The sequence below is a fragment of the Lissotriton helveticus genome, chromosome 3_1, assembly GCF_964261635.1.
Source record: "Lissotriton helveticus chromosome 3_1, aLisHel1.1, whole genome shotgun sequence".
Lineage (NCBI taxonomy): Eukaryota > Metazoa > Chordata > Amphibia > Caudata > Salamandridae > Lissotriton > Lissotriton helveticus.
This window is the reverse complement of record NC_136061.1, coordinates 1,848,830,703-1,848,857,006: the sequence shown is the minus strand read 5'-3', so window position 1 is coordinate 1,848,857,006 and position 26,304 is coordinate 1,848,830,703. Positions and strand designations below refer to the sequence as shown.

General features: G+C 45.9%; 1 protein-coding gene across 2 annotated transcripts in view; it reads right to left on the bottom strand.

Moving 5' to 3' along the window:
* CHID1 (chitinase domain containing 1) overlaps nucleotides 1-26,304 on the bottom strand; it is a 1,625,859-nt gene that overhangs the window by 1,267,615 nt on the left and 331,940 nt on the right. For both annotated transcript variants that reach the window (XM_078684035.1, XM_078684036.1), the window contains one exon: nucleotides 24,409-24,470. In XM_078684035.1, coding sequence (XP_078540161.1) covers nucleotides 24,409-24,470 — 62 coding nt within the window. The remainder of the gene's footprint in view (nucleotides 1-24,408; nucleotides 24,471-26,304) is intronic.

Below are 26,304 nucleotides of genomic sequence, written 5' to 3'. Positions count from 1 at the left end.
CATCCCATATAACATCTCGTTAAAAGATAAACAGGCAATTGGGAAATTAAAAACTAATGACGCCCTAATAATCAAAAATTGCAAAAAACACAGTTGATGGACAGAATGTAGAACAATGTCATACATTCACCCCAGTACAAGGATCTGGGCCTAAATCCATCGTTTTTTTGCACTCCACACCACCCTGGGTTAGACACTGGCTATATGCAAATCAGCTCTGACCCTGTGCCTCATGGGAACAGTCCAGTCCGAACTACCAAGCCATGTCTTTCCCAGACCGGAATCAAGCATCCAAGGACCGGTTTCTGGCTATCAGCCTTCATCAGCCTGGATAGCTTGACTCCAGTGGTGTGGAGAGCCTGGGACTCACGTCTGAGCATACCCAGCCCACTCGGGGTGAAAATTGCAAAAAACACAGTTGATGGACAGAATGTAGAACAATGTCATACATTCACCCCAGTACAAGGATCTGGGCCTAAATCCATCGTTTTTTTGCACCCAACACCACCCTGGGTTAGACACTGGCTATATGCAAATCAGCTCTGACCCTGTGCCTCATGGGAACAGTCCAGTCCGAACTACCAAGCCATGTCTTTCTCAGACCGGAATGAAGCATCCAAGGACCGGTTTCTGGCTATCAGCCTTCATCAGCCTGGATAGCTTGACTCCAGTGGTGTGGAGAGCCTGGGACTCACGTCTGAGCATACCCAGCCCACTCGGGGTGAAAATTGCAAAAAACACAGTTGATGGACAGAATGTAGAACAATGTCATACATTCACCCCAGTACAAGGATCTGGGCCTAAATCCATCGTTTTTTTGCACTCCACACCACCCTGGGTTAGACACTGGCTATATGCAAATCAGCTCTGACTCTGTGCCTCATGGGAACAGTCCAGTCCGAACTACCAAGCCATGTCTTTCCCAGACCGGAATCAAGCATCCAAGGACCGGTTTCTGGCTATCAGCCTTCATCAGCCTGGATAGCTTGACTCCAGTGGTGTGGAGAGCCTGGGACTCACGTCTGAGCATACCCAGCCCACTCGGGGTGAAAATTGCAAAAAACACAGTTGATGGACAGAATGTAGAACAATGTCATACATTCACCCCAGTACAAGGATCTGGGCCTAAATCCATAGTTTTTTTGCACTCCACACCACCCTGGGTTAGACACTGGCTATATGCAAATCAGCTCTGACCCTGTGCCTCATGGGAACAGTCCAGTCCGAACTACCAAGCCATGTCTTTCCCAGACCGGAATCAAGCATCCAAGGACCGGTTTCTGGCTATCAGCCTTCATCAGCCTGGATAGCTTGACTCCAGTGGTGTGGAGAGCCTGGGACTCACGTCTGAGCATACCCAGCCCACTCGGGGTGAAAATTGCAAAAAACACAGTTGATGGACAGAATGTAGAACAATGTCATACATTCACCCCAGTACAAGGATCTGGGCCTAAATCCATCGTTTTTTTGCACTCCACACCACCCTGGGTTAGACACTGGCTATATGCAAATCAGCTCTGACCCTGTGCCTCATGGGAACAGTCCAGTCCGAACTACCAAGCCATGTCTTTCCCAGACCGGAATCAAGCATCCAAGGACCGGTTTCTGGCTATCAGCCTTCATCAGCCTGGATAGCTTGACTCCAGTGGTGTGGAGAGCCTGGGACTCACGTCTGAGCATACCCAGCCCACTCGGGGTGAAAATTGCAAAAAACACAGTTGATGGACAGAATGTAGAACAATGTCATACATTCACCCCAGTACAAGGATCTGGGCCTAAATCCATCAGACGTGAGTCCCAGGCTCTCCACACCACTGGAGTCAAGCTATCCAGGCTGATGAAGGCTGATAGCCAGAAACCGGTCCTTGGATGCTTGATTCCGGTCTGGGAAAGACATGGCTTGGTAGTTCGGACTGGACTGTTCCCATGAGGCACAGGGTCAGAGCTGATTTGCATATAGCCAGTGTCTAACCCAGGGTGATGTGGAGTGCAAAAAAACGATGGATTTAGGCCCAAATCCTTGTACTGGGGTGAATGTATGACATTGTTCTACATTCTGTCCATCAACTGTGTTTTTTGCAATTTTCACCTCGAGTGGGCTGGGTATGCTCAGACGTGAGTCCCAGGCTCTCCACACCACTGGAGTCAAGCTATCCAGGCTGATGAAGGCTGATAGCCAGAAACCGGTCCTTGGATGCTTGATTCCGGTCTGGGAAAGACATGGCTTGGTAGTTCGGACTGGACTGTTCCCATGAGGCACAGGGTCAGAGCTGATTTGCATATAGCCAGTGTCTAACCCAGGGTGATGTGGAGTGCAAAAAAACGATGGATTTAGGCCCAGATCCTTGTACTGGGGTGAATGTATGACATTGTTCTACATTCTGTCCATCAACTGTGTTTTTTGCAATTTTCACCCCGAGTGGGCTGGGTATGCTCAGACGTGAGTCCCAGGCTCTCCACACCACTGGAGTCAAGCTATCCAGGCTGATGAAGGCTGATATCCAGAAACCGGTCCTTGGATGCTTGATTCCGGTCTGGGAAAGACATGGCTTGGTAGTTCGGACTGGACTGTTCCCATGAGGCACAGGGTCAGAGCTGATTTGCATATAGCCAGTGTCTAACCCAGGGTGATGTGGAGTGCAAAAAAACGATGGATTTAGGCCCAGATCCTTGTACTGGGGTGAATGTATGACATTGTTCTACATTCTGTCCATCAACTGTGTTTTTTGCCCTAATAATCAAAAGCGCTGATAAAGGGGGAGAAATAGTGCTTCAAGAAAAGACAGCCTACATTACAGAGATCCAGCGCCAACTTGATAATAGAGACCACTACAAACGGTTGGCTTATAACCCCACTAAAGAGATTCAGGCACTAATCCTTAAGATCACCACAGCAGTTTTAGAGGACGGTTTTCTCTCAAAAAAGGAATTCAATTTCCTCAATGTGAAGACCCCCAGAATCCCTGTTATATACACACTACCGAAAGTGCACAAAGAAGCAACCAATCCACCAGGGAGACCAATAGTCTCAGCGTGTGGGTCAATTCTTGAACCACTTGGCTCATACGTCGACTACTTTATTAAGGAATTTGTCCCAGAGACCCAATGCTATGTTAGAGACTCCATGAACATGATTAACATGATTGAATGCCATCCTTTTGATCCCACATCAGAGACTCTAGTCACTATGGATGTAGAGTCTCTCTACACAAACATACCTCAGACATCAGCACTATTAGTCATTCAGAGAATTCTAGAATCACGTCCTCGTCCACACCCAGTTCCAAGTACATTCATCCTACAACTTCTTGAAGTTTGCCTGACAAAGAACTTCTTCATGTTCAACAATAACTTCTTTGAACAAATCAAAGGCACATCCATGGGCGCTATTTTTGCCCCAAATCTGGCCGTGCTTTTCATGGACCAGTTAGAGACCAATGTCATCCTTACTCCATCTAACCCTTTCTTCACAGGTATAGGTTTCTGGCGCAGGTATATTGACGGCCTTTTCATTATTTGAAAACAAGATGTCGATTGCCTGCGCCAATTCCTCCATTGGATGAACAACAACTGCCTAGGGTTGTCATTTACCATCACCACCAACAACGATTCCATTGCATTCCTAGATCTCACTATTTTTCACAGTGAAGGACACCTCCTCACACGTCTTTACCGTAAACCTACTGAGAAAAACACACTTCTGGCCTACAGTAGCAATCATCCCAGGGCCTTAAGGGATTCTTTGCCTTATTTCCAATTTCTAAGGATTAGGCGTAATTGCTCGTGCAAGCATGATTATTTCATGGAAGCAGCAGTTCTGGCATCTAAACTTAAAGAACGTGGCTATCCTAGAAAAATCGCAAAAACTGCCTCCAAGAGAGCATGGTACTGTCCCAGAGATGTTCTGTTCTTCCCCAAACCTAAAAAGGAATTGAAACGCATTGCATGCGTGACCACCTTTTCACCCATTTCACACAAATTGAGGAAAACTATATTGCAACAATGGCCCATCATTAACTCAGGTGTCTTAAACATTGACAAACCTCTTTTTGCCTTCAAAAAGAGCAAAAATCTAAAAGACCACCTTGTGAGGGCGGCCCTACCATGCATACCTTCTGCCTCTACTCTTGATACTGTATGGGGTCTGTCCCCCATTGTTGGTCATTCGAAGTGTGGGGGTTGTAACAACTGTGATTTGACAATAGAAGGAAAAAGTTTCACATTCAACAACATTACTGTTTACAGCAATGCATTTTCAAATTGTAACACATCGAACGTTATATATCTGATCCAATGCCCTTGTCTGAAAGTATACATAGGGCAAACAACCCAAAAGATCAAGACTTGAATTGGACAACATAGGAGTCGCATTCGTTGCGGCACCCTGAACGCCCCACTGGTTGACCACTATTCATCATGTAAACACTCTGAAGATGACCTAAAGTGGACAGTTTTGAAAGTACTGAAACTACCTCCAAGAGGCGGAAATATGGGACAATTACTGAACAAATAAGAACTTAAATCCATCATCCAATTCAACTCCATACAGGATGGACTGAACAGATCAGAGGATTGGACCAATCTCTTGTAATCTCTTTTAATCTCTTGAAAAACCTCAAGTGAAAAAGACACTGATAATTTTTGGTCCTCCCTGGACCTTAACCTTTATTCTGATTCCTAAATTGAATTGTTTTTGGACAAGTGTTATGACTGATGTTTAAGTGTCACTTTGAGCACCTTTTCACCCACTCCAATATGTCCGCCGCTTGTTTTTCACCTTCTCACCATTCCAAAATGGCGCCCATGGTTCTGGCGACGGACTGACATCCGGTGGTAGTCCTCCGTTTGTGTTTACCATAATTCACAATGCACGCCGTATATGCTGCCCTCCACAGAGCCACTCACAACCAGTAATCCTGCTACATCGGACGGGACTCTGTGCAGCCCAACTCCGACTTCCCATTGAGGTAAGGTTGCCCCTGCCCACCCCCGCCCACCTCTGTCGGCCTTGATAAATCCCCCTGAGGGTCTCCAGTGGCCCTGATCCCTGTTTTTATCCCTTACAGGATCAACTAGCACCAGGACTGCCTCACTTAGCAGCCGAGTCGTGCCGCCAGCCGTTCAGGCTTGTATTCTCCAATTTTGCACGGGCACTCGCTGGAATCTGGGGACCACGGTTCGATCCCCTGCTCCGGCGGCAGGTTAGCCCAGCACCATGTGACTCTGGGCAATAGCTCGCTTAATCTTCCCGACGGCCCCCCAGCGCCTAGAGACCCTTACGGGTGATTGTGCGCTTTACAAATGTGGACTTTTTTTTTTTACTGTTTATAGGTAAACCACCTTGCCCGCTGGCTGTTCATGGCTTCTAGCATAATGGCCACCCGCCGCTAAAGCTTTTCTCCTTCCCGCAGGTCATTCGCATGTGGACAGGAACGCTCCATAGACGTCCTGCCGTGCCACCTTGCCTTCACAGAAGCCTCACAGGCTCTCTGTGCACACTCTCAGGTAAACTCCACTCCTTGGTTTACTTCTCCAAATAGCTAGATACCCCCCGAGTTTCCCCGAATCACCTAATCAGGTCACCTCTGCCCTTAGGTGTAACTGTCCATCTACGAGGCTCTGCAAAAGATGCCGATGGATCACTTTTCCTCGGAGAGAAGGTTAGCACTGCTGCCCACTATTAGCTCACCGCTGCCTCCCGGTAACCGGGTATCCGTTGCGTTAATTTCCCCGCATTGTGCCTCACCTAAACGGCACTCTAGTCACCTCTCTTGCGTCTACCGGCGAACACACCCTCCGGCACTTCGCCACGAGCCTGCCTTATCCACATAGGCACTCAATACACTGTCGATGCTGCCAGAAAAATGAGCACAATCATGCCTCTGCCCTTTCTAGCAGTCACTCCACGGACGGCCCAGCCGAGTTGTACAGAAAATACGTCGCCATACACCAGTCATGTTAAGGACAACAAGGGGCCCCAAGTGAATTAGCATCGGACCTCGGGGAGCATATTTTGTGAAACAACAACGGTCCATGCAAAAGAATTATATGCAAAGCAATGAATATAGACTGAATCAGTTCTATATTTGGGGCGACATGTCCAGCCGGACAGAGGTCTTCAATTTTTTACTCAATTGAAATTGATGACTGCACCTTGCACCTTTGTGTATTGTTTTTGCAATTTTCCACTGGATACGGTGGTTCTGAGCACCATGTCACAGATTTTTAAATCACTGTAAAAGGCTTGACATGCTTATTTTAAACGTGAATTATTCCTGAGATATAATTGTCTTTTCCCCCCCTTCTTCTCCCCTTTTTTCCTGTTTATTCTCACAGGCCTCTTCTAAAATACTCAGGCAATAGTAACTAATGTAGTCCTGAAGATGAACCCAGTTTATTATTGGAGATAGGGATCGAAACGTCACGTCTGGTTTTAACAGTACTGCATTTTTCCCTTGTGCATTATTTGTTGCAGTTACTGTTAGGTTTAGCTTACACAAGATTTGCATTGTTTTGTAAGCCACCTTTCGCTCCACTCTGTTTGCCTGTCATTCTCCCCATGTATTGTTTTCACCCCTTTCTGACTAGGTATAGGCTTGTGCCCAGTTTTTGATCTGTGTTGTGTCTTATATGTTGATCTTGACTTTATCCCGAAAATAAAAATTCCTCTGTCCGGCTGGGCACTGGATTAAAAAGACATAGTTCTTATCTAAGTCTATGTTTATTGCTCTTAAACTTTATTTGTATGAGTTCAGGACCTTTGTCTTGAATAATCAATAACTACCCGAGGTCCTCAACTACCGTATTTTCTGGCGTATAAGACGACTGGGCGTATAAGACGACCCCCTACTTTTCCTTTTAAAATATAGGGTTTGGGCTATATTCACTTGCTTATTAAATGATACCGGCGTATAAGACGACCCCCAACTTTTGAAAAGATTTTCAAGGGTTAAAAAGTCGTCTTATACGCCAGAAAATATGGTACCTAAACGGGTTCCCTTGTTGTTAATACCACAGGTGACACCCCAGGCAGACATGCGCCTGTCCTGCTCCAAGGGAAACAGGATTACGTGGGCGGCAGTATCTCTGAGAGCCCCCTCCACTGTCTCGAGTGTGTCTGCCTCACCCGCAGACACGCTGGTGAAAAGACACAAGTCGCTATGGCCTGCTTGACGCAGGACCAAAGATGACCATGAAGAGGGACAATCTGATGGACAGGGGTGGATTTTCTATTAGGACTCCTGGGCTGCGCCACCATGATATTCCTTCACATTCCTGTGCAAATATGAAATAGATCCATTTATTTAGTGACACAATTGTATCTCTAAACACATCAATGTTTTTAAGTCTGGGCTGTGCGTCCCAGGCTGCCTGCACCACTTCGCTCTGAAGCAGGAGACGGAGCCGGGCAGTAAATCAACTTTCTGAACTGAGACCAGGACACAGGACTTACTGTTCTAAAGCCGTTCATAATGATTCATTACCATTGTAGTCTATGGCAGGATTCTCTATAGGCCTGTCACGCTGTCAGCGTCATGGTTTTGGGGGCGGGAGGTTGGAATCTCCTTCCTTGTATGAGAGCCGCCGTCTGCAATTCCCAGCCATAGATCCCACCCATTCATCACACGGAGTGGAAGCAACCACATAGGTCCAAATTCAAAGCACTATGCTTTATGCACCGCATCAAAGCCGGTAAATCCCCTCACTATTTATCCACCCTAGTCCAGCAATATTGTCCCTCCCGCACCCTTAGATCCTCCACTCAATGCAGATTCTCTGTCCCCCGTTTCAAGCGTGCAAGAGTTGGTGGGCGCTTGTTCTCTTATCTGGCACCCACGCTCTGGAATTCGCTTCCCATCCCTTTGCGGTCTGAAACATCTTATCTAAAGTTCCGCAAAGGAGTGAAAACCTGGTTGTTCTCCCTGTAACCTGTTCCTTCACTTCCGTATGCCCTCTTGACTTCTATCCTTCTAGCGCCGGGAAACTTACGGGTAGCTGAGCGCTCTATAAAATCAGATATAATAATAATAATAATGTGCTTTGGTGCCTTGTCCTCGGTAATGGCAAGTGTTAAAATGCTAATCTTCTGTTATGTATATTGTTCTAAGACCCCCTGCGCCACCCTAATCTTCCGCACCATGACACCCAAGGCCCTGACTGCACCTCGATGGCCCGGTAAGAAGTGGAGCTGCAGCATTTGTTCTCTTGGATGCAAAAGACCAGCTGAGAGATGTGTGCTTACAGACCATTGAAGTCAGAAGAGACACGTACGTGCAGGGAAACGGCCACTACAACGCGGCCGTTTCCACGCAAACCTTTACCACGCATGCATAACAACGCATGTGTGGTTACCAGGAAAGCCTTTACCACGCATACCTTTACTACGAAATACGTAGTAAAAGCATGTGTGGTAAAGGTGAAAATTTGAAAAAGGGGGCATGGGGTCTCCCCCCCACTCCTCCCCCCCAAAAAAGCGAGGGAATAAAAAGGGGGGTTGGGGGATTCTCCCCCCCACACCAAAAATAAAATGTACCTGATTTGAAGTGAAGTGGAGGCAATCAGCGACGTTAGGGAGGAAACGGAAAGAAACTTCTGCTTCCTCTTTACGGCGTACGACGTCAAAAAGGAAAGATAAAGGACAGGACTCAGACGACGTGAAGAGGTAAGGGGAATTTTAAATTAATAAAAAGAATGAGGGTTAAGGGCAGGGGTAAAAATACAAAGGATTGGGGGGATATAACCTTTAGCACGAGTTTGCCTTTAACAGGCATACATTTACAACGAAAATCGGTGTAAATCTATGTGTGGTAAAGGAATTTTCATCCAAAAGGTTATGCGAACAAAAAGCATTCCTTTGTAACGCATGCGTGGTAAAGGCATGCGTTGCAACGGAATGCGTTGTAACGACATACAACCCATAGGGCTAAATATACAGACAGGGGACCGACTTCTCCAGGAGGGTCTGAATGAAGAAGGGGGCACAGATGTTAGCAGGGAAACATGGAGGTTCAACATCATATTGCGGAGGTCACATCCCACGGGGGCAAGCAGTGGAGTAAACCAAACTGATAGGGTCCCCTTGCAGAATGGGATGAGCTGCTCTGGAGACTGAATTTTTCCAAAAAATCCAAGCTGGCCAAAGGCAAGAGTTACTGGTTGAACAATGCTCCAGGATGTACGCCTAGACCCATTTGTCAGAATCTCACACACCCTGGTCACTGAACATGTCTCTCAGACTTGTGCCTCTCTCACGTCTGGGTGTATTGATAAGAATGTAGAGTGGACATTAGGAGTCTGTAATTACTGTACCGTTCCAACTTGCTAATAATTATTGATCCTTTTCAGAAACGGGTGTTTACTTTGCAAGCATATCAGTAATGTTTACAGCGTTTTGTAAACTGATAACACCATTTCAAAATGTATTTAAGAGTTTGGTGTATTATTTCATTTGCTATGGCCCAAAACATGTTGATCCTACCAATGTCTTTACCACCAATGCAAGGGAACCAATGGCAGTTAACAAACAATGCACACATATCTATGAGACATACTTAATTGTCACAGGACAGAATATGTTGACACGTATACTTAATTAAGATGACCTGGAATGACCCGGTACCTTACAGGCTCCCGCACAAGGAACCAATGAGCCATATGTACTAATTACTGTAATATCTAGAAAAGTTGTTAACAAGCAATCAGTGATGGGAGGAGGCTATGGACATTGTTGTTGGGATTGAACTATTAAAGAAATGAAGATGAAAAAGGGATGGAAAGTAACCGATGATTGAAGACAACCGGAAGTAACAATTATTCAACAGGAGCAAAAGGATGAACGAAAGCTATCCTGAACATTCGGCCATGTTTTCACTTTTTGGTGCTAGGAATGTAGTATGGCGCACGACGGAACAGGTGGGATTTTGCATTAATCTTCACACTTAAAGATGGAAAAGATTTGAAGGCCCTGCATACAGCACACAATCCTTAAGGAGAGGAAGGAAATGTAAGGAAATGTGTACACAGTGAAATGAAATTTGAGATTTGCTGGTAAATCCCGGCTGTCTGCACACACCACAAGATACAGGAACATTGTGACAAGGGATCTTTGAAAGGAAAGTGAGGTGATTAGCAGGTGCTGAATATTTCCAATGATCAATCAAGTTGGCGGAAGGGTAGAAAGAGATCGGAAATTGCATAGACTGGTTTATGGACGGCAACGGCTTCCACCCCTAGCAAGGGAATGGGGACTGTGTATTTCAACCAGTTGCTGGCATAGAATGTGTGCCCCGGCAAGCTGCTTCAAGGCCAGCCATATCTGCCCCGAAGAATGGCTTTGGATTCATTTAATTTGTTCTCTGACTTTAGCTCCAGGTAAAGTGCAGTAACTGACCACATTTCGCAATCACATCTTCCTCAAGTTGCCAATGAGTTTCCTTCTTTAATTACTATGGAGAAGATCAATTTCGCGAAACGATCCAGCCCTTTCCCTTCTCTTTCTGACGGTGCCGCACACAGAGAGATGGTTTTTCCCGACAGCCTTTGCGCTGTTTGCACTGCCATGGAAAACACCTGCCTGATGGAGCAATTAAGTGTGTCTTCTGGATCCTTGGTATTTTACACCAGACTGCAGAACCATAGCAGCTACTGTAGCTAGATGCTGCATGGTATTTTAGGCTTCCTTCCAGATGTGATTTATAATTGGGATTGCTTTAACCTTTCTCAGGGACGATCTCAGTAGTCGCAGAGAAAGCAGTTTGCCTCCTCAGACAACAGCGACAGTTCAATCCTCTTCAAGGCTCTTTCCCCAGTAAATGAAACTTGGAAATATCAACTGTAGATGCAACGGCCGGTGGCGGCGCTGTAGATCCAGCGGTTGTGGAAAGAATTCATCCAACCCTGCACCTCCAGGAGCTTCAGGTGGGACCCCCCCAACTTCCTCTTGTTCTGTGACTATCAGATGTGGTGGCAGGCCAAGAAGCAGTGGTGGCAGCAGGCACAGCTGTATGGAGGCAGCAATGGAGAGGAGACAACAGCAGCAGCAGAACGGCATGACCTGGTTGTGAAGCTGCGGGAAAGTCAAACAGCTCAAAGCCTATAAACATATTTTGTTTGGTCCAAGACAAGTCAGCAAGTTTCTTCTGTCCACTGGACGAGCAGCCTCAACCCCCACCAGCACAGGCCCTTTTGTTGTCTTACAAGTACCACAGTATGGTCGAGAGACAAAGGATATGTATTCAAATGTGTGAGCTGTTCAAACTGTATTTTTGATACATTATTTCAAAACCTTCATTGTTAGGGCAATAAGTTGTTAGCTCAGCCTGCATCACCGACAGTTGTTCCAATATAAGATATGGACACATTCGTGAAAGTTAACATAAGTGGCTATTTATAATGCTTGTAGAATGATTATATGCAAATACATGTCGAACAATACAAGCAAGATTAATGGAGGAGGGCTGTTAACAGTTTTGCTATTTTGTAGTTTGCCTGCTTTTAAAATTCAACAAGCCAAAAAATATTTGCAACTTGACAAAAAACAGATAAGGTTACAGTTTTGATAAATTGCTTTGACATTTTTTAAGGACAACTTTAAATACCATTTCTCTAGGGCATCATTAACTACAACTTTGTTTGATGGCGAGTCAGTGTAAAAAAAATATTATGGGTATATAGAGAAAACTAATTAGGGGACGCATTATTAAAGAAAGTCACAAAAGGCTCTCTCGGGCCAGTGGACTTGTATGGGTGCCGATTTATAACTTTCAGCATAAAATCTTACAAGAAAGCAAAGATTTGTGAATCCCATTCTCACATAAGCATATAAACATGCATATATTTGTGCAAACATTTGCTAAAGAAGTTCAAATTCACTTGTTACATTCATTTTCTTGTTTCTCCAAGGGGAAACTATTTTCTCCCATGGAAACTCTGTAACCATCTGTTCGTAGCTTGTAGTGCTGTAGATTTGTATTCTCTGCACCAGTGCTTAATTTGTAAATAACTAAGTGCCAGGGCTGTCATCAGGAGACCTCTGCAGGTTGCACCATCCATTCCCCAGCCAGCGCTGCCAGTGACAGTACAAACACACCTAGGAACATCACACTCCTTCAAGTGTGGCACTTCAGACTATTCCAGGCCCCCAAAGCTATAAAAATGGCCTGTGTGGGTGGTATTAGTCATTTTAATGTATATTAAATTAGTAAATAACTCTTGTAATGCTCGTTTCTAAAAAATGTAAACACTGCCACCGTGTGGCAGACTTTCATAAGACCTGGTGTTGTCAATTAAGTGCCGGTGCCGAGCACCAGAAACCACCAGCTCAAACTAAGCACTGCTCTGCACATTCCTGCCATCTAAATTTGCAAGTGGAAGTTTGAAAGTTGTTTTTGTTCGAAGAACTTTTGTTCACCAGATTTCCTATGACCCCTTACTTAACCCACAGTACATCAGAACTAAAACAAAACCCAAGATTGTTTTCCCCCCAGCAACCGAGACATGTTATTTGGGCAAGGTGAAGTAGTACAGAATAAATGTGCCATGCAATATGAACAGACAAGTAAATGAAATATCTTGCATCACTGCTAGCGCCCGGGGAGGGGGAAGGGTGCATGTGAATCTGCAGCACTACAAGCTATGAACAGATGGTTACACAGTAACATTTTCCGTTCTTAGCATGTGTAGCAGTACATACAGATGCTCTACGAAGACTGAAAAGTAGTGCCTCTCAAGCGGTGGCCAGAGAGAAGATGATACAGATGTTTTAAACAAAGTTCTTAAGACTGTTTGATCAACTAAGGTTCCAGATAGGCCTGGATATCCAGACAGTAGTGTTTTATGAACACGTGCAATATGGACTATGTATAACTCTACAGATGTCTGCAACTGGAAGGTTTTCCAAGAAGGCCATAGTCTAAGTGAAATGGGCTTTAGGGACTGCATGCAAAATACCCTTTGCTTTAGTACAGCCTGCTTGTATACACTTAACATCCACCTGCAAATACCACTCTTGGAAATCTGCTTCCCTATGTGGGGTACTGCAATGGCAATTAAGAGTTGTTTTCCTTTGCAGATTGGTTTAGTTCTGTCAATACAGTGCATTAGTGCCCTTTTGAATTCTAATGTATATAATGCTATTTCTGCGGAAGGATCTAGGAGTTAGAAGACAATGGGCGACTCAACTGTAGGGTTTAAATAAAAAGGGAACACCACTTTGGGAAGAAACGTTGGTGTGTTCTCACAACTAACTACCCTATTCCTGCATACTTGGCTAGAAGTGCTTGCAGCTGAGGGGCATGGCCAAGAAGGCCAAGATGGCAATTAAGCTTTCGTGAAGCTTCTGACACCCGATGTCTTTCATCCTCCATCCTTCCTGACAGTGCCCACTGAAGTTCGCCCAGAGGCCTGCCCTCGCGGGGACGCCCAGGCAGCAGTCATTAGGACCCCAGAGGGCACGGGAGGGGCAGTGGAGACCGCCCGGTGAGTCGCCTACAAATCGTCCATCCCTCAAGATGGCGGCCGCTGCTGCAGAATATGGTATTGCTTTGTTCGCTCTAAGTTGGCAGGGTATGCCCAGACGCGGGTCCCTTGCTCACTTTGCCACTGGATTCAAGCTAGCCGGGCTGATAACGGCTAATTAGCCAGAAACCGGTCCCAGGATGCTTGTTTCCGGTCCAGGGAAGACCTGGCTTGGCAGTTTGGGCTGGACTGTTCCCATGAGGCACAGGGTCAGACTGATTTGCATATGGCCATGTCTGAGCTGGGGTGGGGGAATGAGCTAAAGAATGATGATGGATTAAACCCAGATCAGTTGATTGGGGGTGAGTGTTTGATTTGCTCAAACGCTCCATCCATCATCCCCTTTGGTATCGCTTGGTTCGCCCTAAGTTGGCAGGGTATGCCCAGACGTGGGTCCCTTGCTCACTTTGCCACTGGATTCAAGCTAGCCTGGCTGATGACGGCTGATTAGCCAGAAACCGGTCCCAGGATGCTTGTTTCCAGTCCAGGGAAGACATGGCTTGGCAGTTCGGGCTGGACTGTTCCCATGAGGCACAGGGTCAGACTGATTTGCATATGGCCATGTCTGAACTGGGGTGGTGGAGTGAGCTAAAGAATGATGATGGATTAAACCCAGATCAGTTGACTGGGGGTGAGTGCTTGATTTGCCCAAAGGCTTCGTCCAATATCCTCTATGGTATATCAAAATATGGTGCTGGCAGGGGCCTGAAATAAGGAACTGGCGCCTTATCAAGATAGCTGAGACCAGGACGTAACCACAGAGCAGACCACCACTGAGGGCCAGCACTGGCTGCAGATTGTGGTCGGATGCATCGGATATGGCTGGAGCTGGCGCTGGGGGCCTTGTGTCAGTCGTTGAGTTGGGCCATGATGGAGCACTCATCTGGGGGTGGTGGTGGCACTTATCTTATCTTAACAAAAATGTATAAAGCGCTCGTACACCCGGGGGTTTCATGGCGCTGACCAACAGAAACTGAAAAAACTGCAACTCAAAAGGCTGAAAGAAGGTTAAGACAAAGTCTGAGCGAACAACCAGGTTTTAAGGTGCTGCCTAAACTGAAGAAGAGTGGTACAAGAGCGAATCTTCAAAGTAAGAGAGTTCCACAGTTTAGTGGCAAGCGTGGCAAACCTCTGTCCTCCCTTACGTTGGAATTTGTAGCGAGGAACAATCAGGAGGGTTTGCGTTGCAGAGCGTAGGCTGCGAAGGGGAATGTACCTGGGCAAAAGTTTTTGAATAAACTTCGGGCTACGCGCATGAAGAGACTTAAAGGTCATGCAGGCAGTTTTAAAGAAGACGCGCTGCATGATCGGAAGCCAATGGAGCTGCTTCAGCAGGGGTCTAGCAGACTTCCAATGCGGGAGACGATAAATAAGCCTGGCTTCCTGATTTTGAGCCATCTGGAGGTGTTTACTGAGGGCAACAGGGAGTCCCAGGTAGATGGCGTTAGCGTAGTCTAAATGTGACAACACCAAGGCCATCACCACCTGGGTCAGGGCAGGCTGGGTGAGCATCCGACTAATCTTTTTTATTTTACTGAGCTGGAAAAAGCAAGATGAAACAACAGAGTTTAGCAAGATGAAACAACAGTTGTTGGCACTTGACCCTGAACTTCAAAGTGGGCCATGCATTTACAGTATCATGGTTTGATTTGCGGGGGGGACAGACGTGGAGCCCCTACCCTCCCTCCTCACATCCTTCCCCAGCTGCCATCTTCCATCCTCGCCTGCACCGGCAGTGAGTGCTCCCGGGAGTGGGGGACCTTGAACTCCGGTAGCCGGGGGCCGGCGCCCCAACGTGGTGTGTAGCAGCCTACAGGGCCCTCAATCTGATCTTTACCTTGCTCGGGGGCAGTAGAGATTGCGGGACTGGGGTTGGAGGGCCCACAGAACCCTAAGAGGATGCGGTGACACTTGCCCCCCCCCCCCTTCCTATGCAGAGAGAAAGCCACACTGAGGTTAATCCTGCAGTAAATCACCACAACTGTGGCAAGTTGCTGTTGTACTGGGACCGCAGCCCTGGCCCTAAATAATACTTGCCTTGCTGAGACCCTCGAGGGCCTGCCCCCTCGTCCTTTATTGCCTTCACGTTGGAGGCCCGTATCTGTGCCACTCTGCCAGGTCCTGCCGTCCGTTGCCTAGACCAACGCTGCTGGAGAACAAGGCTCTGCGTAACAGGTACTGCCTGCCTGCATTCGAGGGGACACAGCAGAGAACCGGGGGACTAGAGGTGGGGGGCCCCCAACTGCCCTTACCATAACTCGAATAACACATTTTGTGAAATTGGCCCTCCTCCCCATCGTAGGTACCCAGCCTCCTGACCCCGTAACCAGCACCAAGGGCATGGTGGCGTAGTGGCATCCTGGCATGGAAGACTGGGAGACACCCTTGACGGAAAGGCTGCTCGCATTGCCGGTTGGCAAACAGGCCTGACCCTGTTGCACACTCTTCCACCCAACGGACTGTGGACAGGCGATGATGGGCAAAGGAAACATCCCTCCCCACTGCCATCAGACCTGACGAAGATGGACCAATTCCCCACTTCAGCGACAGGAACCAGGGAGGTAGCAGGAGCCCAGGAGCTCACGGCCTCATCTCAACCAGTACCAGCTCTGGCGACGATCTTCAAGGTGATACAAGATTCTCATGAAGCAATCGAGACTAACGTTGATGGTCTGCGTATTGACTTCTCACTGATGAGACCAGACCTGCATAAAGTAGCTGACTGTGTGACCGAAAAGGAGACCCAAGTCTCCATTACTGAAGATGAGGTAACCACTCTCAAGTATCCAAAATGATGGCCTCAACTGTTGGGGTCACCAAAAGGGCAGAGGATGCTGAAAACCGCTCCAGGTGCAGCAACATGCGCTGCCCACAACCCCCTTGTCCCAGCAGACAGTCTGTCCAGTATTTTTATAAATCGTGAGGGCACGTTGCTCCCTGGCCCCAAGGCCACCAGAAGGGGCCGCCCCTCACCTAGTGATGCTATGAGTCCTGAAGTTCTGCAACCGGGACGCTAGTTTACGTGAAGCCCGCAAACAACCGGATCTCCGGCACCAGAACTCTAGAATACAGATTTTTCCAGACTATACCAGGGAGGCACAGCGGAAACGGCAGTCTTTTGAGGAGGTAAAACAAAAGCTCTGTGCCCTCAACCTAAGTTACTGGCTCCTTATCCCAGCCTGCCTTAAGGTATTCTACATATTTCTATGACACCCCCTAACTGGCCTGGGAATGGCCACAGAGGAACGTAGTCTAGAAGCCATAACCAGGAGAGGTGAGGTGAGGATGGCCCTCAGTGGTCCTGTTCGCCTCACCCCATGCACAGACCCAGGAACAAGCAATCTAAATCCCAGAAATCAAGGAGAACCCACGAGAGATGGCCGAACTGCACGCCGCGACTGGCAGCGTAGGCACAGACAGCAGAAACATCAATCTCGGCCTTGCCGCCACCCCGCAGCTCTATGATCTGCCCGAAATAGTCCAGAATTTATCGGATTGATCCTCACTAACACATGGCGATTTTTCGGTACAGGATGCCCCCCTGCCCCGTATACTGCTGTAGGGACATGAGGTGGCGGCTGTGGACATCCTAGGGGCACGACTGACTAAACCGTCTCACCTCCAGAACCCCCCTGCCTACAATGATTCTTTCCAAATGTAATTATCTATGACTGAACACACCACAGTAACTGACTGTATTAATGCTCCTACTATATATGTGCTATCAGGCATAACATCACTCTTAAGACGTGTGAACACTGCCGTTGGACTACCCACACCGAGTTACTTTTTTGTTGTTTCCCTTTTTTTCTTCTTTTCTCTCCACATTCACCGTGTTTTGGATCAGGGCTACAGATGCTTCATGGAGAGAAGTATATGGTGGGGGATTTAGAAGGGGGAGGGGTTTTGTTGGTGTTAAGTGAATTTTTTTTGTTACTAATGCCTTTTTTCACCTCAGGCTTTGATTCTGCGAGCCCTCCAATATTGCGAACAGTTGTTCAGACCAGCGGGTGAAGACTAAGGGCCAATTCTAACCACTGGCGGGTTCTACTCGCCAACATATCTTTCCGCAACTTTCCCACATGTTCACAGTTATTTCCTGAACCACCTGTTAGACCGTATCAAGCTGTCAGCTGTATTACGCTACTTGCAAAGGTACACGCCAACTGTAGTTTTATTACAAGAAACCCACCTGATGGTGACTCATTGGCCCCTTCTTGGGATTTGAATACGATAGAATGTTTCACTATGGATTTACTTGGGGCTCCAGGGAGGTAGCCCTCCTCTTTCACAGATCCCTTCCTCTGACGGTAACTAAGGTACACATCAACACACAGTGGAGATGCACTGCGATTGAGGGCCGCATGGCGGTTAGACAGTATAATTTTGTCTCCTGTCATGCCCCATCTCAGTTGCTACAGCCCACCCTTCAGGCCCAATGCTCCTTACTGACAAAGCTGCCCCCGGGGACCACTCTTGGGGAAGGGACTTTATTGCTGTCCCAGAACCTGTGTGCGATATATCTGCTGCCCGGCAGCCCTGGCAAGAAGTCCCGATCTGCGTGTCTCACAACCTGGGCCGTTGCGATGCCTGGCGTCCTTGGCAACCCTCAGCACATGCTTACATCGAAACTGATACGGACAAGACTGAATGGTCACCTACTAACCAAATATTTACAGGCAAACATAATTTCACTTGGATTACAGGTTAAGAACGAAGCTGCTATCTTTGAGGACATACCTAAATTTAAAGAGAACTTTAGCTTCATATCAACCAACTGTTCCCACCACTGGATAATCTTTGGGGTCGAAACAGAGTTAGAACAAGTGGAGAAATTGATAAAAGAAATAACTGACCATAAACGAGAAATAACGGAGGATACTGCCCTTGTAAATGCCAGGGAAGCCCTTGAAAGTCTAGAAAAAAACTATTCTGGAGTATGACACCAACACACAAGCACGCAAATCGGACAACCTTGCGAAAGACACAACAGGGGTGGGAGCACACCGCTACACCTATCAGGCAAGGTTCGCCCCTGGCATTCTGGGTAATGCAGTCTTCTGGTAGTTCGCCATGTTGAAAAGTTTATCGAGTGTTTCGCCAATGTTGGCGCAGATGGTGCTGATCTCTAGACACCGGTGTTTCAGGTTCATTAACCTTCGTCAGTAGAGATTACAGACTGGTTTTAGGGGTTTGCTGAATAGGTGGCCAAAATCATCTTCAGGTCAGGTACCGCTCCTTGGCGCGCAGGTGCAACATCCACGAGCTCGTCAGCCCAGAGACTCACGGGAGTCCTTAAAATTACACAACAGGGGTGGGAGCACACCGCTACACCTATCAGGCAAGGTTCGCCCCTGGCATTCTGGGTAATGCAGTCTTCTGGTAGTTCGCCATGTTGAAAAGTTTATCGAGTGTTTCGCCAATGTTGGCGCAGATGGTGCTGATCTCTAGACACCGGTGTTTCAGGTTCATTAACCTTCGTCAGTAGAGATTACAGACTGGTTTTAGGGGTTTGCTGAATAGGTGGCCAAAATCATCTTCAGGTCAGGTACCGCTCCTTGGCGCGCAGGTGCAACATCCACGAGCTCGTCAGCCCAGAGACTCACGGGAGTCCTTAAAATTACACAACAGGGGTGGGAGCACACCGCTACACCTATCAGGCAAGGTTCGCCCCTGGCATTCTGGGTAATGCAGTCTTCTGGTAGTTCGCCATGTTGAAAAGTTTATCGAGTGTTTCGCCAATGTTGGCGCAGATGGTGCTGATCTCTAGACACCGGTGTTTCAGGTTCATTAACCTTCGTCAGTAGAGATTACAGACTGGTTTTAGGGGTTTGCTGAATAGGTGGCCAAAATCATCTTCAGGTCAGGTACCGCTCCTTGGCGCGCAGGTGCAACATCCACGAGCTCGTCAGCCCAGAGACTCACGGAAGTCCTTAAAATTACACAACAGGGGTGGGAGCACACCGCTACACCTATCAGGCAAGATTCGCCCCTGGCATTCTGGGTAATGCAGTCTTCTGGTAGTTCGCCATGTTGAAAAGTTTATCGAGTGTTTCGCCAATGTTGGCGCAGATGGTGCTGATCTCTAGACACCGGTGTTTCAGGTTCATTAACCTTCGTCAGTAGAGATTACAGACTGGTTTTAGGGGTTTGCTGAATAGGTGGCCAAAATCATCTTCAGGTCAGGTACCGCTCCTTGGCGCGCAGGTGCAACATCCACGAGCTCGTCAGCCCAGAGACTCACTCACATTTCAACATGGCGAACTACCAGAAGACTGCATTACCCAAAATGCCTGGGGCGAACCTTGCCTGATAGGTGTAGCGGTGTGCTCCCACCCCTGTTGTGAAACCCCTAAAACCAGTCTGTAATCTCTACTGACGAAGGTTAATGAACCTGAAACACCGGTGTCTAGAGATCAGCACCATCTGCGCCAACATTGGCGAAACACTTGAAAAACTTTTCAACATGGCGAACTACCAGAAGACTGCATTACCCAGAATGCCAGGGGCGAACCTTGCCTGATAGGTGAAGCGGTGTGCTCCCACCCCTGTTGTGAAACTTGCGAAAGACATCAGATTCTATGATAAAAAAACAACATATCCTTACCTTCAGGAAGTTTATTATAAACAGGACACACAGGGGAGATACCCGAGGAGATGAGGTAGCTTTAGGGGATTTAGGAGATTCATTAACTTTTCAGACTCCTCTGGAGCAAGCAGCACTGGTAGCGACACAGAACAACCAGGCACAAGTTCAGGCAGATACAATCAAGGCTATAGGTACCAGAAACAAAATCAGGCCCCTTTTTTAGGGGAGGGCGAATGGTGACCACACAGAAGCATGGGGGACATGGGACCAGGATCAACAAAGAGGACGGGGTTGGAGTGGGGGTCAAAACAGGATCTGGAAACAGGACGGTTTTCCATAGGGAGAGCCACGGAGACATTCAGACACAGAGACAACACTACAGATGGTAGCACTAAATAAAATTAACCTGGTCATGAATCTGTCCAATTATGAACTATCAAATCATGAACAGCTTGTACTGAGTAAAGGATTTAAATGTTGATGTGTGCTAGAAAATACCTTTTCTTTCCCACTCCCAGTATCCAAAAGATTGTTGCATAAATCCTCTCCCTTTCAAGCCTGTGAAAGAAAAGTAACCACCAAGCACCCTCAGAAGACAGATCCTAACATTTGACCCTGGTCATTGAAAGCACAGCAAATGTGACAAGAACAAACTTTAAAGGCCGGTTTACAGAAAGCGAGCACTTGTGGAATAATACAGTAAACAGGTTATGCATGGATGGCGTGGGAGGGACAAACGCATGCTGGACAGCCTAAAACAAAACAAAAAAAACAGCAAATTGAAAGCAAGCAAGTGTGAGTTACAAACCCCTAAACCAATGGTAAGCAATAGGTGGATTGCATTCCAAGGAAAGCTTTCAAAATGTCCTCAAGAAGTTTTTGCAAACTAGTCAGATGCGCCTTCTAGTAGGCTTCGACCTAAAAAAATACATCTGTGTTTCTTATGATACCAAAGTAACATGTAACGTGGTTACCAAAAGTTACACTTTTTTAGTGATTTCAGCTATTTTTGCTTTTAGTGATTTTGGCTGACACAAAAATATGAATATCTGAAGCTTTTATTAAGTAGCATGGTCAAAATCTTGTTTGTGCTGGAGAAGGGTGGCAGAATGAACTGGCTTGCTAAAAACGCTGTTGCCGCTTCTTCTGTTGAAGCTCCCCTGCAGTTAATGCATTGCTTTAATATTTTTTAGCTCAATTCCATAACTTGTTAGAGGGTGTTTTTCTTCCTCATGAAGTTTGCGAAAGATGATCTACTATATCAGGTTTTGCTTTGTGTAGTATAGATACAAAATCATGAATGGTAGAGTGGCAGGCAAGTGCAATCCCACCATACAATATACAGATATAAACAATTTCTTATCAATTAATAACAAGACTACGTTTTTATGTGCGTCTTTTAAGCTTATTATATGGACTGATGATTATAGTGGTCCCTTAGCTCGAGATAGTAATTGGGTTAATCTGTTATTAAATGATTTGCTCCTCTCTATGTTTCACTTCACACAAATTAAAAATGTTTTGTGGGGCGGTCATTCCTCACCAGAGCAATATGAAATAGAAGACATTATTACTTTAGTTAGCCTTTCTAATACGGAACAGTTTTACACATTGCCAACAGATCACTGAAAAGAGAGTAAGCGTTATGGGGCTGCCACCCATGTGTGAAGAGTTTTAGTAACCCCAGAAAAGCATTCATGGGCCTAATGGTCTCTAAATTATAAGTACAAACACGTTGACTGTTTGAGTTGTAACTTTTTTCTTGTACATCATTAAACACACTTACTTCTGAGGACCATACATTCTCAGTGCTGAATTGGTTATGGAACACTGACTGAGCTGCTGCTATGCTTTATGGCACTCGGTGATAGACAAGAGCCTAACATGGGAATACAAGCTAAACTGGAGGGTGAGTGTTCTATTTCTATTACCCAATTTGTAAAGCGCATGGCGGACCGAAGGCATCCCAGAGTTGGAGTTTGTACGTCAATTGTAGATTCATAGTAGGACAGTGTATTAAGCTATAATAGAGTAGTTTACAGTAATGCTAGCTTTAGATATACGCATTACCTAGAGTCACAGAGCTTATCTATCCCCAGTTGTACTTAATAAAATATACCCAAGTCAGTGGTATGGGCATGTCCCATAATAGGAGTATAATGGGACACGGTTATGTCCCGGTTACATGATAAAGATGGAGGAGTTGCAATACTGAGACATGTATATTAGTACTCAGCCTAGATGAAAAAGGCGAAAACAGAATTGTAGCATTATCTATCTTATTAGAAAGAAAAGTGATTGCCAAAGAGGAGGTGCAAAATGGTGGTCCCTCGTGAGATAAATGGAGGGATTATAGATAGGGAAAGTGAAACCGGCTGAAAAACTGACAGTGGATTTGAGAAAATGGAGAGATATCTGTGCGGTATTGTTAAGTAAGGGACAAGACTGAAGTGATGGTCTTTGGGAAAGCTGACCTACAAACTTCAGACCCAGCTCACAAGTAAGAAACCTCAGACTTATTCTAGACAGAAAACTGGACATGACTGCCCAGGTTAACGCAGTTGCCTCGTCCTGGTCCTAAACACGAATAACCAACACCTTACGAGAAGACTTGTCCAGAATGCAGCAGCCAAGCCCATGCTCCATCTCCCACGCCATGCCCACACCACACCACACCTCAGGGAACTCCAATAGTTCTCAACACACACTCTTCAAACTCCTCACCAACACCTACCTACAAGGCACTCCACAAAATCATTGCGTTTTACCTCAACAACCGCATTCATTTCCACCAACTACCCAGACAAGTGTTTCGCAAACTGTGGGAACCAAACAATTTTTTGCAGGTCACAAAAGTACAAGCAATAAATAAAGATACCTTATCTTGTCACATTTGCTGCGCTTCAAAGACAAACCTCAAAGGTTAGGCAATGTCTTCTGCCTATGTTTCGCAAGATGGGGAATGGTGTTTACAAACTCCTCTCACTTTACAGCCAGAGAAAGAGAAGTAAAGTGAATTATTTGACGATCTTGCTGAGGTAGATGAGGGTTGAAAGGAAAGGCTGCAGGATTTCATTATTTAAAACACAACAAAATGTAAATACCTGTAAATAAACGGTACACACTCAACAGTTAGGAAAGCAAAAATGATGCACTTTTACTGTATGTCTGGAGTGTGATGGAAACAACAATTTTAATAGGATCAAAATAAATCAAGACATTTTACTTGGTGATGCACAAATGAAACATTTTCACTGAAATCAATTTTCACACATTATCATTCACATGGAATATAGTTTTATCAGTGAAACTATGCATGTTCAAATTTAGTGACCATTTCAATCGAAAACGTGCGGTCTATAAATGAAAGTGCGCTACCACACAGTACTTTCGTTACATTAATAAAAACACATGCATCATGTCCATTAAAGCTAGGAGGGTCTTCAAAAGATTGTCCTACTAAAAAGGGTTGTGGTTCTAAAACGTTTGGGAAGCACTGTTCCAGACATCACTGCTCTGCTGGAGTCTCACTAGCATACTCCCCACACATACTTAAAAGCAGGGCTGGGGGGGGGTGTCACACCTTCTCATACTTAGCTCCTACAACTTGAAACGACCTCTCACAATACATCAGAGCGTCCTCTTTGACTTCTGCAAAAAGCTGAAGACCTGGCTTTTCGAGTAAGCACACCAGGCTGGCCCCATACACCTGCTGCAAGTGCCAGGACACCCTCACAGGTGATTAGCGCGCTACAAAAATACAAATGATATAACATAACAGGGAGCTGGAGCCCTGTTGGACCCTCAGATATGATCAACAATATTTGAGAGTTGGTTACTAGTTTTTTTATCTTCCCATGAACGCACCGACACGTATAACTTTATGATGAATACCTGTTGTCTGCTGGTGTAATTCCTTAATATGGCCATAAAAACAATTAAGAGCCATATGCATCAACACAGAACGGGCAAAACCCTTTGATGCATCTGGCCCTAAATCTATTGAAAAACCGCACTTTGCTTATTGAGAAGCCTATGGGCTAATCTTCTGAATTCTAGATATAGTTAATAGTATGTGAAAGTATAAATGAATATAAAAATATGATAGCAAGAGATCAGGACATAGATGTATCAAGAGAAATAAGCATAGACTTCAGAGTGGAAGGGAGACGAAGTGAGAAAGTTTGAGAGAGAAGACATGTGGAGTAGAATGAACACAGAAGTTCTACAAGTAAAAGGTTTATAGGAGGAGTAAATTCATCAAGACGGTCAGTAGTCATTGGCAATGGGACATTAGTACTCACTGTCGCTTCTGGCCTCCAAGCTGGCTCCATACCTCAATCACAAACCCATCGAACTTCTCATTCTAAAAAAAAAAAAGAACACCACAACAGTCACATTTTAGGCAGTTACTGGAATGACAAGGGCAGGTTTTCTGAAATAACTTTGATCCCCAGACAGTTTGGGTTCTTTGGGAACCAGGGGAAAGATTATGGGATGGGTGTCATGCGGTTGAAGATTTTAGACAGAAATAACTAACGTGACTGTCATGCGTGTACCTGCTGAATCGGTTCAGTGCTTTTCAAAGAAAGCCATTGTGCATTCCATTGCAGTAATCTATGTGAGAGTGTACATGTACGGGCATTAGTTCCATCAACAATGATTTTGGAAATATTAAAACTATTAAAAAAGCAGGCCTGTTTGAAACTAGGGAGTGTTCTATAAGGCATTCACCTACAGGATGTAAGATAGTGACAAGTTTAAAACAAAGCTTCAGATTTGTGAAGTTTATAGGCCTTATTTAGAAATACGTAGGACAGACCGTGATCTTCCAGGGTGGCAGAGGTATTTCCTCCGCCACCCAGCTGACTACCGCCCACCATGTTTTGATATCCTTGGCTGCTTTGTGGAGATTTCTGTGCCTTCAAAAGAGAGGCCATTTATGCCGCTCTTTGCAGCCACTCAGCAAACTTGTGATTCATGCAGCCACTCAGCAATCATTTTTATTTTACCAAAACAAACTCCCAAAGCAAGAGCTTGTTTTTGGTAAAACAAAGCATTAATGACACGGATAATCTGGGAGTTTTCTAACAGGACTTGAGGGTAACTTTTCTTTTTTTTTTCCTGATTGGGACTGCCAGACTTTCCCAGTCTTCCCGAACAGAAAAGAAAGTACATCATACCGTCTTAATAGTGTAGATGGTGTCTGTGTACTTGCACTCACGGCACAAGAGTAAGGTTGCCACCATTGGTGGCTGAATACCCAGTCCACCAAATTCTAATAAGACTTTCAGAGCTGTTCGTGTTGCCCTGTGAGGTGATGATAACAAGTTACTTAACATCGGTAGCACGTTATCTGGTAAAGACTATCTACACACAGATTTCTTACCTTAGAATATTCCCCAGGAGTCAAAGTGGATCTGGAATAACTTTTTTTTTTTTAGCAGTCCCCTTGCGCTTCGGTAGGTGGCGTTGTTCGGCTCAGCGTAGCGTTGTCGGCCATTACAGAAGTGACATTTGCGATGCCTATATTGGCACCACCTTAGCAAGCTGACCTCATTTTCTGACTATTTTTCCGTGCCACAAGTACGGAGCCATACTGAGGTGGAATGACCAGCATGCCATAATTAGGCCTAGAAGGACCTATTTGATGTGAGATGCACATTTGGCAGAACAGGGAGTATTGGTAATGAATATGCGGCTAGATAGAGCCTCTGCCAGATATAGCGATACTGGTATGTAACTTGTTCATCATAAAGAGACTTCTAGCCACAGATTCCTTAAGTTAGAATAGATGCCACAGCATCCTCTCCTCGTAGGTGGGTCTGCAAATTTGTTAGATCAACAAGTTGTGAAGGACTGAAAAGCAAAATGCCCATCACGTCAAACCTCACTGTCCAGTAAGGCTTAACAAATGTGTGCAGCAATGCCCACTTACCGACCAGACAGATGTCCAGGACTGGGGCTCCTCGAGCTAGCTCAGTGGTCGGAGCTTTAGTGCTAGTGTAATGAGCTCTCTAGCCCTCAAGGGGTTGTTTCTTGTCCCTTGCGTAGCAGCTTTTTATACAGAGCACAATCCACCTGGAGATGGTTTTCCTTTGCACTGCCTTTCCTTTCTTCTCATCCACTAATCCAATAAAGAGTAGATCATCCACCCAGAAGTCTTTGGTACGATCAATGTAGATCAAAAGTGCTCTTTT